This window comes from Typopeltis vanoorti, chromosome 18 (genome assembly GCF_054136105.1).
Source record: "Typopeltis vanoorti isolate ZY-2024b chromosome 18, IOZ_Tvanoo_1.0, whole genome shotgun sequence".
In the NCBI taxonomy this organism is placed as follows: Eukaryota; Metazoa; Arthropoda; class Arachnida; order Uropygi; family Thelyphonidae; genus Typopeltis; species Typopeltis vanoorti.
In genome coordinates, this window is record NC_143566.1 from 98,661,142 (window position 1) to 98,674,691 (window position 13,550).

Here is a 13,550-nt window from a genome sequence, read left to right on the forward strand (position 1 = left end):
TCGTATTGCAGATAAATACGACGAAGTAACAACAATCGTTACACAAGAGACAGTTCAGCACGAGCTCAGCTAAATGTGCATACATATATGCTGGTGCTGTACTCTGCATTACGCCCATTTCTAGTACTAGGGGTAAAAGTTAAAAAAAGTATAATGTAAAACAGGCTTTAGTTAATTTGAAAAGGAAACCATCACAGTTCTTATCTCGAAGTCAAAATGGGATATGAAAAAAGTATGCCGAACGGTTTGTAAGTCGAGGTACCACTGTATATGGCTATACCATATCTACTTAAGATTGATCAGACAATTCCCAATTCCACCAAATTGTAGAAGCGTCTTCATATGTGAGGAGAATTCTCTCTCTCTCTCTCACACACACACGAGAAATAAAAAGTTTTTTGAAAATGATTTTTAATTATTCAATTACTTTAAAAATTTTGGTTAACTGGTTCAGCTGCCTGAAGGCGGCCATATAAACAAGGGCTCACTGTATTATTTCTTAAAATGTAATGAGATATTTAGTTTCACTGAGTAAGTTTACAGAAATAGATAATATGACATATGTAAGTTCCAATGTTCTAAAAGTGAAACATGATTTTTATCCAATAATTAATGTGTGAAATCCAGTAAATTTTGGATATGACATTCTCAGCCAATGACAAATTATCTTAATAAAGGAATAGCAAAGTAACAGATTAAACTGTTCAATGAACAATCTTTCAAATTTTAACATTTCACATAGTGGTGGGAGTTCAGAATGTTGACTACCTCTTACAAACTAAAAATATCCAATGAAGAAAAATTATACACTGTTAATAAACACTTATCTTCAATGTTGCTCGACATGTGGATTGTACAAATGAAGATAGGAAATGGAAGGAGGATGCAATAATAGTTCTAAATGAGAGTATTCCACAGTGGTAGTAGCTAATGTCACCTTTGTTGACAAAGATATACCAAACATCTCTGAAAGCAGTTTTGAATAATAATGATGTTCAGTATGCAGTAACAGTTTTTCATGGAATTGTCTACCAATTTTTGTATATTTACATTTTCCAATGTTATTGATGTGGTATAGGTTTTTCAACTTTTTATTATATGTGGGGCAGGAAATTGTTACATATATATAATATATAAATGACTAAGGTAATTAATTTATAAATAACACAGTGAGGAACAAGCTGGATTCAGGCCAAATAGAGTCTGTCAGGAACAGATCTTCACTTTACGACAAATAGTTGAGACAGCATGGGAATATAACAAAGATCTATATTTAAGTTTCCTCGATCTAGGAAAGGCATATGACAAGGTGTCAAGAGAAGCTATTCAATACGCTACAGTTATATGGTGTCAATGGGGCATTACATCAAACAATACTTAGTCTTTATTTGAGTTGTAAGTCAGAAGATAGAATTGAATGAAGTACAGGAAGATGGTTTAATGTTAAATCTGGTGTGAGACAAGGATGTACATTATCCCCTCTGTTATTCATTATCTATATGGATCGCATTAGGAAGGAAAGTGGTATTAAACATGATATCAAAATTAGAGATGTTAATGTCAGCTCTTTGCTTTATTTATGCAGATGATGTTATACTTCTAAATAAATCTGCTACAAGTCTGCAAGATACCCTAAAAAAAATGAATAACTGTTGTAATAAATATGGAATGAAGGTAAGCAATAAAAAGACAAAGAAAATAGGCAGAATCATTGAAAGTGTTAACTGCGTTGTGAACGGAGAACCTGTGGAACAAGTGAAACATTTCAGCTACTTAGGCACGATTTTTAGTGAAGATGGTAAATTAAATAAGGAAATAGACAACAGAATCAAGAAAGCTGTTATGGTAGGAAGTCAACTGAATAAATTCATATGGAATAAGAGAGAAATTAGTCAGAACACTAAATTAACTGTATACAAGACAGTGTTCAAACCAGTTTTAACTTATGAATCTGAGAGCTGGGTTAGAAGTAAAACACTTGACCAAAAACTAGAGACCGCAGATATGAGAGTCCCGAGAAAGATTAGAGGTGTGAACAGATGGCATCAATGGCAATATCATATTAAAAATGAGGATATTAGAAAAGAACTTGACATTGTCAGCATCCAGGAATGCGTTAGCAGAGCTAATCTCAAATAGAATGGGCATGGAAAGATTAGCAAAACAAGTGTTCTCTGCCAGGTTGGCAGGAAAATGACCCAGATATAGGTGGATTGATACTGTACAAATTGCCTTAGATGGTAGAAATATAAGATCTGATAACGCTGGAGTCTTGAGAAGTAACAGACTGATTTGCAGGAAAATTGCAGATAGGAAGTTAGTAATGATGTAAATTTTTCATGTAGTACTATCATATCCTGTACACCCCTTGAGGGTACATTGCAGGAATTTGATGATGAATATAACACAAAGTTTCTGTACTATAATACACTGCAAGCGTTCTATAAGTAACATGCACAAGACGAAACCTGCAAGCAGATCTTTAATAATATCAGGTGTTCTCTACCATTACAGCATCATGAATTTTATGAGCCATATTTTCAGTCAAACTTAAAATCCTTTTGTTTTCACACTTTGTGAGGGACTGCAAGGTTTTCCTGGTTTCCCTTTTCATTTTCATTGCTGTTAAATACTGTAATTCACAATTCCAGGCTCTAAATAAAAATAAGCAAGAAGCATAATAAACAAAAGGGCAAGCATATTTTGAAATTCAAAACTACTACATAATTTAAAATTATTTTAATGGGCCTGGGGAAATTCTTGCACAATTACTCCAATTTTTCTAATATCCTATCAACATATAAATGTTGTCTGTTATAATTTTTAAACTAGTCTCACCGTTATACCAAATTGTTGTTGCTTTGCGTACTGCGACAAACTGATTGTGCTCTAAAAATGCTAGATATAATACCAGCAAATAAGTTAATAAATAATAATTATTTTCTTATCATTCTGTGATGTCATCAATATCGTGAAAATAAATTAACCTAATCAGGTAGGAGTTAGATGAATGAAAAATATCATTAAGCATGAGCTGCGGAAGAAGACAATGCTGTTTAGGGCATATAAAGAGAATGGTGACTAGCAAACTCATGAACAGTCCACAGTCCAAGGCTCAGTCAAGAAAGGTGACCAGCATTATAAGGAAGGAAGTCAAAATCAGATTACGAGAAGAATCTAGCCAAGCAGGCCAAAGGAAATTCCAAAGAGTTCTTTCGTCATGTAGCAAGTAAGAGGAAGAATGATTATGGAAAATTAACTTTAATGAGCGATGATGGTGACGACAAAGTGACAGAAGCAGATAAAATAGTTGAGATACTGAGTGACCACTTTGCAAGGGTATGTTATCCAAATGATGTTACTACAGTAACATATGTGACAGACACTAATGTGAGAATAACAGAGGTGAATGAATTGGAGTTGTTAGGATGTTACAGAATCTCAATGTAAATACAGCTGTGGGATTAGATGGGATCTCAGCTTGGGTTTTGCAAGAATGTGCAAGTAAACTGGCAATGCCTCAGCTCTAATAGAGTTCCAAAGGATTTAAAAGAGTACAAAATTATTCGCTTGCATAAGGGAGGTCCCAAGATTGCAGTAGCAAACTAAAATTGTTCAAAAAGAGAATTCAAGAATGGGTGGATACCATATGGAGGGGGGGGGGGACATGGCTTTGTGAAGGGTCAGTCATGCCTTAGTAATTTACTAACTTTTTATAATAGCTGAGTTGGATAAAGGAAATGGCTATATGATGATTTTACTGGATTTTGCAAAGGAATTTGACAAAATACCACATGGAACACTGTTATGCAAATTAAAACAAATGTGGATGAGAGTGGCTGCTGGACAGATATCAAAAAGTGATATATGGAGGAGCACAATGAAGGCAAAAATAGGTGACTAGTGTGCTGCAGGGTTCAGTGCTGGGACCACTACTGTTTATTTTGTAGATAAACGATATAGGAAATAACCTGAAAGGAAATCAGTTGTTTGCTGATGATGTGAAATTAGGAAAATTAGGAGAACTTGCAGGACGATTTTAATAGGCTAAATAATTAAGTATGCACAAAAGACAATGGTTGTCAGTTTAATGTGGAGAAATGTAAAGCTATGCATTTTGGGATAAAAAGATTACAAGCTCTGTACCACATTGATGGAACTGTACTCCAGAAAATAGATAGGGGTGGTAGTAGATAGAGAGTTAAAAGTTTAGAGGACATACTGCTAAGGTTACCCATTAGATTACTTGGCTATTGAAGAACATGGGCAACAAGTAGAGATAAGGAAGCTTTTATTCCTCTTTATAAGGCATTGATATGGCTACATCTGGATTACAGTGCTCAGTTCTGGTCTCCTGGGGATGAGGAAGAGTGGAGAGAGGATTCAGAGGCAAGTGACCTGTGGAATGTTCCCTATGTGAATAGATTGAAGGCATGTGGATTGCAGAAGTTGGTTGATAGGAGAAAAAGAAGGGATATGTTAGAAACATTTAAATTGCTTAAAGAGTTTTATAGGATTAATGCAGGGGAAATGTTTTGGCACCTGGCTGGAAGGGGTCATCCCTGGAAGTTGAATAACGTGTGGTTAGTAGGGGTGTGAGTGCTTTGTGTATTAATGGGTTAAAGGAGAGGTATGATAGACTGTGTGGATAGTTTGAGTCTCCTGCAATGAGTCTTCAGACTCCATGAAGGTGCCTGTGCAATAATAATAGTTAAAAAATCAACCTTCCAACATATTTTGACAAAACAAAACTGTAGTGTTGTCTCAATTCTTCATATGCAGTTGAAAATCAATATGGTAGCCAATTAATTGCATGAATGGTTAAAAGGTCTGCTCCAGGAGTCGGGTAGTATGTGATATATACAAATATATACAAATGAGATCAATGTTTATTTAAACACTTAACATAAAAATGCGTGAAATTAAAAGAAAACTATTATTTTATATGTGCAAAGCCATGGAGTCTAAAGACTTTGGTAGGAAGTGCTAACAGTTCCTCTAACAATCAATTCCATTCATTCAAAACTCTCTTTAAAAAATCTAGTCCAGCATAACCTTGCTATCAACTCCCTCACAACTTCTAAAGATGTCCTTTTATTGTCTCCTGTCCAGTACATATTGGAAAATTTCTTTGACACATATTCTATAAAATATGTTTTGCAACTTATGTTTCTATCATATTCTCTCTTTGCATATTAGCCAAACTCTATAATCCCCAAATCTTCAGTTTTTGGGATTATAATTTGAGATCCCAAAAAAATATTTGCAAGCAATAATCCAGATGTGAGCATACCAAAGGCTTGTATAAAGGGATAACTATTTTATTCCCGCTTTTTTGGAATATTTCTTAACATCCACATGATCCTCTAATCTGCACACTTCTGCAAATATTCACTGACATTCAACTCTCATTCCACAGTCCAATTATCAATAAAATGCACAGCATGCAATTTCTTCTGCCTAAAAGATATAACTTTACCACATTACATTGGCAACCACTATTCTTTGCTCAGAGTGTCTGTTATTCAAATAATCCTGCAGAGAATCATCATCTATCTCTTGTCAGTTCAGCATAATTACTGAATATTCCACCTCAGATCATTCATGTACAAATTAAACAGCCATGACCCAAACACTTCCTGATTACAATAGGACAGGCACCAAGCACACAAAATGTTTCACAGTAAGGGAAGGGGGGGGGGACAAAATATGATGCAAAGTAATTATCAACAAGTTAGTTTGAAAAATACATATATTTAAAAATAAAATCTTTTATTCAATATTTACATTTATACCATGGTTCTGGTAAAGATCTGAATATTAGTTCATGCAAAGAAAATTAGCCATCCTTATTATATCCCAACTTAAATAGTTAATTTGTACTTTTAAATTTATACATACCTGAAAATTTCATATGAATTTTTATCTAAAAGATCTGGAATTTCTGAAAAAGAATAAAAACACTGATTAAAGTGTGATAAATATTATGAAAAGGAGAGTCACTTTTATCTCCATGAAGGATGTTCAATTAAACAGCCACACTAAATATATAGACATAAAACATTTAAAACCAAGATATGCTTTTGTTTGCAAAATTATTTCATCTACATTTTTGAGTTTAAGTGAAACCAGTATATTTCACATTGGTAACCTTTTTTTGCAGACGAAGTTGGGAGCAGATATTGTTTATTACATATACAAGGATTTGCTACTAATGGTATTATTTTAAGCAGGATCTTGAAAAGATACAAGCTGTGAACAAAATTGCCTTGTCTGTTTACCACAAATCCAAGTGGATTTGTGATAAACAGACAAGGCATAAAGATTATTAATTTTCATTAAAACCATAAAAGTTCTATTATAATGTATGATCAAATAGCAATGAAGTCAACACCATGATGAGAAAATATGGTGATGAGTAGTTTTTCTTCAGTGTTTTCCATAAAGTCCATTTCCCCAGTCTCCTCCAAACCAGTGTGGAAGAGACTGGGTGAATAACTGCAGTGTCTTCAAGCTAATAGTAGATGTTGCTTTTATTAGGGGAAATATTACAATTTTATGGTAAAAGAGGTCAGTAGCATTCTGGAGAAAATAATAGGGTATCCTTATATGCTCTGCATTCACTATAACAGAATAGCAGCATTACAAGATCAGATAAAAGTATTGACACTTTTCTTAATTCTTAATATGACTAGAAACTGTCTGCTTGAAGATCAATCTAGAACAGAATCAATAACAGAAATACAATTAAAAGTCAAATGAATAAACTTAACTTGGTAACCAAAATTCAATCACAGATCTTCAACAGCTGAAAAGTTATGTCTGCACCACCATGCATAAAGAGTTATATGTTAGTTAAGGTAGTAGTAGTGGTGGTGGTGGTGGTAGTGGAGGGAAATGATATTCTTCTGCCTAATCTAGAATTGAATGAATTCCTGAACCTTGAATGCCAAAATATATATTTTTTAATCTTTAGTTCTTTCTTAGGCCATTCAGTTTTTTTAAACAAAGAATACCAGTGAAATCAAGAATAAAATCAAAGATCATCTTCTTATATGAAAATAATCATCAGCTTTGACATCATCTCTCAACTTAATTCCAATTTTTTTTTTTTTTCTTTCAAGACTGCTATTAACACCTTTCATTTTATCATTAAAACCAGGCACAGTCAAAGGTGGCCAGTTTTACTTTTCATTCGACAGCTGTTTTTGAAGTAAAATCCATCAGCTTCTCTGATGGATTTATTTCGTATACCGATATTTATTGAGGGGAAGTCAAAGGGGTAGTATGTGGTCTCGAGGGTGCATATCTTGCTGACAGATGTGTACTAATTAAACTCGGGAAATGCCATTTATTCCTACAAGTCTGATGCATGTCCTCGTGGCTCCTAGGCAATGTTTTATGGCTAAGTTATGCAAGGGCATATAAGTGAATTCCCAGCGCTTTCAAATTGGGACCAGTCATCTGAAGGAGACAATCCTAACAGAAAATATTCGTCCTCCACGATTCCTGGGGATCAGGCATGGGGCTGACAACCCCACCCTGGAAAAATGATCTTGTCACGAAATTTGAGGAAACAATAAGCCAGACAGACTAAATGATGAAAAAATTACAAATGTTTTAAAGGATTTGAGAATTGGGTCATGGAACATACTTTCTACTTATTGGTCTGGAGTCCTAAGCATGCTGCTGGAGCAGTTAGATAAATATAACTTACATGTTACTGCTATACAAGAAATGAGATGGATAGGAGAGGAAATCATAGAAAAGAAGAATTTTATAGCTGCCAAAAAAAGATCACACACGTTTGGAACAGGCTTCATTGTAAACACAAGAATGAAACACCTTATCATGGACTTCAATGCAAAACACCTAGAATTTGTAGATTACAAATTAAAGGTTTTTTTAACTAAAGTTTTATCTGTGCACATGCTTCAACTGAAGAAAAGATGATGCTGAAAAGATCTCTTTTATGATGATTTAGATAAAATCGATGAGGAATGCCCAAGATAGGATATTAAAATTATCACAGGTAATTTGAATGCTAAGATAGGCAAAGAGGATACATACAGGTCCACCATTGGGATATAGCTGACATAATGAAGACAGTAATAAAGGGAATAGATTGAAACCATATATCTTGTTCAAGAAACATAACTGTTGGCAGTATAATGTTTAATCATTAAAACATCCATAAAATAACCTGGAAGTCTCCTGAAAAAGAAGCAACTTCAACTAAATTGATCACATCTTAATAGATGCTTGTCCAATATGATGGATGTCAGATCCTACACATGGGGGGGGGGGGGGGCAATATTGACTCTGACCACTATCTAGTTATATCAAAGATTAGAAGCAAAATCTCAAATACAAGGTAAAGTGAAAAAAATTAATGAAAGCAATTCTAATTGATAGTGAGTGTTAATGATGCCTGGGAAACTCTTAAGAATGTCATAGCGAGAATAGCAGATATAGTATTACAAAAAATAGGCAGAGTTGAATATAACCACTGGTTAGATGAATGAAGCCTGTTCCAAACGTGTGTGATCTTTTTTTGGCAGCTATAAAATTCTTCTTTTCTATGATTTCCTCTCCTATCCATCTCATTTCTTGTATAGCAGTAACATGTAAGTTATATTTATCTAACTGCTCCAGCAGCATGCTTAGGACTCCAGACCAATAAGTAGAAAGTATGTTCCATGTGGAATGCAAACATGTGACTCCAGCAAAGAACGAGAATATAGATGACTGCAGCAAAGGAATCATACTTGTAAAACTGTAGAGGAAATATTTTTTATTCCAGAAAGGAACAGAACCAAAATCTAGATTAATGAATCAATTTCAGATGAGTGGAATCCGAGTATAATATACCCTATATATAAGAAAAGTGATGTAATGAACTGCTGTAACAACAGAGGAATCAATTTATTATGTACCACCTATAAAATTTTTCTCCAACATTCTATTCAAGAGACTTTACCCCTATGTAGAGAGTGCTACTGATGATCATTAGTTGGATTCCATCAAGGAAAATCTACAAATGACCAGATTTTTACTATATGTCAAATACTTGAAAAATGCTATGAATTTGGAATTGAATCACACCATCTTTTATAATAACAATATAGAGCTACACATAATAGCATACAGATCTAATTTATTTATTGCAATGAAGGAACTACAAATACCTCAGAAACTTACTGCCCTAGTTAAAGCTACAATGGGAAACATTCATTGTCAGATTAGAATAAAAACAAGTTGTCTGATCCAATACATATAAAAAATGATGTTCGACAAGGGGATGCATTAGCCTGCAATATAGTGCTTGAAAAGGTATTTAGAGATGCTGGTATTAATACAAGAGGAACTATCTTTTACAAGTCAATACAAGTTCTGGCATATGCAGATGATATCAATTTTAAAAGAAGGACACAAAAAACAATGAGAGAAAAAGGCAGCAAAGAAGATGCATCTGCAGATAAACCAAGAAAAAACAAAATATATGACAGTAACAAGAAAAACTTGTGATGATGATGATTGTTGTTTTAGTAAACACTATGTACATAGTGCTTATAAGACCAGTATTAACTTATTCCTCTGAAAACTGGGTATTACCAATGATAGATGAAAGACTGTTAGTCTATTTGAAAGAAGGTTTCTCAGATATATTTTTGGAGCAGCACAAGATAATGGAATGTGGAGGAAAGAGATATAATTATGAACTGTATAGATTGTTTAATGAGCCAGACATTATTAAGTACATTAAAGTCAATAGATTAAGTTGGGCAGGGCATACTATACACATGGATAATAACAGAGTTGTTAAGAAGATATTCAATGCTAGGCTAGAAGGAAAATTGGAAAACCTAAATTGAGATGGGAAGATGGAATGATTCAGGATAATAAGACTTTGGGAGTTAAAAACTGAAGGATCTTAGCAATGAAGAAGGAAGGCTGGCAGAAGTTTCTGAAAAAGGGCTGTCAAGCCAATGATGATGATGAGGTATGTCTACAATGAATCTCAACAACATCTTGCTTAGCAGAATGGTATCATACTTCTGCCTTCAAAAGCTACACAATATAAAATCTAACAAAATAAACAACTGTTCAAATTAAGCATTTTTTTAAAGCTTAACAATAAACAACTATTATAACATAAGGAGTATTAAACATATTATTGATCAATATCATCCCATCACTTGAAAGGAATATTCAAATGAATAGCTAAAGTTTTCTGTAAGTTTAACAGATACACTACATTCAAAACATATACAGAAACATCCTCCCTGCCTTTATTTAAAGACAAGCAGCCACTGCTCTCAACTTGTGCAAGCAACCGCTCAATTATTTTGACCATGTAATCTGGGGAGAGTCAAAGGTGGTCAGTTTTTTTATTAAAAAGTACAATTATTCTCCCAGATGTTTGGAAGTTTTTTGCAGCAGATTCCCAGAATAATCTGTCACTTTTGAATTGTAGCTTTTAAAGCATCAGTCCTCCTCCATCTATGTGGATGTACGGTATCAAACACATGGTCTGCTAATTCACTTTGTCCATATTGGTTCATGACATTATTACTGCTGCTTGATATTCTGTGTGTTTATTCAAATTACTTTGTCTTCTATGATTTTTTTTGGTGACAATGCCTCAGTTACTGTTAAATAAAGTACTCAAATAAAACTATTTAATTATTTTTTTAACTTCTGTGTTGTAAATTACCATTAAATTCTTTAGTAGTATGTCTAACGAACACATAAATTTAAACATACTCAAATTCCATTTACTTGTACTTGCTATTTTATTACAAATTTTAACCAAAAATAATTCATTACCATGTGATGATATAACGGCCACAAGGCATACATGAGCTGGTGTAGCACTATTTTATTAAACCACTATAATGCTAAATGAAACAAGCAGTGATGACAGCATAGTGATAAAAAACACTGACCAGGCATGCAGTCAGGAATGCATATCATTACTTGAAGTAGAAAAAGCCATCAAAGGCTTGAAATATGGAAAACCAGCAAGAACAGATGATATTCGACCAGAAATGCTGAAGTATGGTGGTATAAAAGTCTTACAGTGGCTGTACTGCATAGTTCAGAATGCCTGGACAGAGGGACAAATTCCTGATGATTGGAGTAGAGCTCTCATAGTACCCATATATAAAAATGGAAATAAAACTGAATATACGAGAATTGCAGAGATATATCCCTACTGAGTGTTCCTGGTAAGATATGTGCAAGTATATTTGAGAAACGATTGAGAAGAATTGTGGAAGAAAAGCTTGGTGAAGAACAAGCTGGATTCAGGTCAAACAGAGGCTGTCAGGATCAGATCTTCACTTTATGACAAATAGTGGAGAAATCATGGGAATATAACAAAGATCTGTATTTAAGTTTTGTCAATTTGGAAAAGGCATATGACAAGGTGCCAAGAGAGCAGCTATTCAATACGCTACAGTTATATGGTGTCAATGGGGCATTATATCAAGCAATACTTAGTCTTTATTTCAGTTGTACGTCAGCAGTTAGAACTGAAGGAAGTACAGGAAGATGGTTTTTAATGTTAAATCTGATGTGAGACAAGGATGTACATTATCCCCTCTGTTATTCATTATCTATATGGATCACATTATGAAGGAAAGTGGTATTAAACATGATATCAAAATTGCAGATGTTAATGTCAGCTCTTTGCTTTATGCAAATGATGTTATACTTTTAAATAAATCCGCTACAAGTCTGCAAGATTCTCTGACTAAATTGAATAACTGTTGTAATAGATATGGTATGAAGGTCAGCATTAAAAAGACAAAGACAATGAAAATAGGTACAATCGTTGAAAATGTCAACTATGTTTTGAACGGAGAACCTATGGAACAAGTAAAACATTTCAGCTACTTAGGCACGATTTTCAGTGAAGATGGTAAATTAAATATAGAAATAGACAACAGAATCAGCAAAGCTGGTATGGTAGGAAGTCAATTGAATAAATTCATATGGAATAAGAGAGAAATTAGTTGGAACACTTTAGTTGTTCGCCAAGATGGTCACTGACCTTCGATAGAAGATAGCACAATAAGAAGAAGAAGTTGGAACACTAAATTAGCTGTATACAAGACAGTGTTCCAACCAGTTTTAACAGAAGTAAAACACTTGACCAGACTAGAGACAGCAGATATGAGAGTCCTGAGAAAGATTATAGGCATGAACAGATGGCAACAATGGCAATATCATGTTAAAAATGAGGATATTAGGAAAGAACTTGACATTGTCAGCATCCGCAAATGTGTTATCAGAGCTAATCTCAGGTGGTATGGTCATTTGAACAGAATGGGCAAAGAAAGATTAGCAAAACAAGTGTTCTCTGCCAGGTTGGCAGGAAAATGACTCAGAGGAAGACGAAGATATATGTGGATTGATAGGGTAAAATCTGCTTTAGAAGATAGAAATATAAGATCTGAAATGTTGGAGTCTTGACAAGTAACAGACTGATTTGGAGGGAAATTGTAGATAGGAAGTTAGTAATGATGTAAATTTTTCATGTAGTACTATCATATCCTGTATACCCCTTGAGGGTACATGGCAGGAAATTGATGATGATGATAACGATGATGAGTATAATGCTACCGAGTGTAATAATTTTTCTCTGTAAATTGTGTATATTCTCCGGCCAGATCCTGTAAAAAAATATCCCATCTGTCTTAGATGGGATAAATCCATGTCTTTGGTCTCTCCCTTCGATCTTTCCAACCAAAGGGTATCAGTGCTATCTATGGAGGCTCATGTTATTTCAAAGTAAATAGTGGATTTCTATAATGAGGATATTAATACAAGGGAACCCTAAACTCCTGCCTCAGTTAAAACTTCAACTCATGTTATATCAATGAGATACACTCCTAGAAAAGTCAAATTTCAGAAATCATTTTTCCATAGGGTTCCACATTATGTTATAATGGTATGATGCAATCAACACCTTGTCAAGACATATTATAACAAATCAAAAGCTTTAGTCTTGGTAAAGACAAAATACTGACAATAATCAACTGTAAAATACAACTCGATAAGCTTCCACTGCTGTTTCAAATCAGAAAGAAAATACTGTAGCATGATCTGTCGCTAAAAGTATTTAGTTAATCATTTAACTATCCACACTACATTCTGTTTCCACCCATAATGCTTATAATAATAATTATGATTATAATTAAGAGAGACCTCCAGGGAGTCAGAGACTCATCGAGGAGGCTACATACTACACACACCAGCTATCATACTTATTCTTGAATTCATTCACACTGCTTGCACTCACAACATCCAAAGGCATTACATTCCAATCATGCACCACCCTCTGAGAGAAAAATCTAGCCCTCATACCCTTCTTGGCAGCCTTCATTCTCAGCTTCCAAGGATACCCTCTCGTCCTTCCCTCACCTTCCATAAATTAAAAAATTCCATCAATTGAAATCCTGTGTGATCCGTTCAGAAGTTTGTAAGTCTCAATCATATCTCCCCCCCCCCTCATTCTCCTGTTTGCTAGTGTCTGCAGCCTA

The 13,550-nt window shown here is 34.3% G+C and overlaps 1 protein-coding gene across 2 annotated transcripts in view; it reads right to left on the reverse strand.

Annotated features, from left to right (window-relative positions):
- Positions 1–2,464: 2,464 nt before the first annotated feature.
- The window catches only part of LOC150096980 (translation machinery-associated protein 16), an 85,938-nt gene continuing 74,852 nt past the window's right edge, over positions 2,465–13,550 (reverse strand). For both annotated transcript variants that reach the window (XM_090407966.1, XM_090407967.1), the window contains exons 6-7: positions 5,902–5,944; positions 2,465–2,654 (exon numbers count right to left, since the gene is read on the reverse strand). In XM_090407966.1, the coding sequence (XP_090264092.1) occupies positions 2,492–2,654; positions 5,902–5,944 (206 nt within the window). In that variant the 3' untranslated portion in view covers positions 2,465–2,491. The remainder of the gene's footprint in view (positions 2,655–5,901; positions 5,945–13,550) is intronic.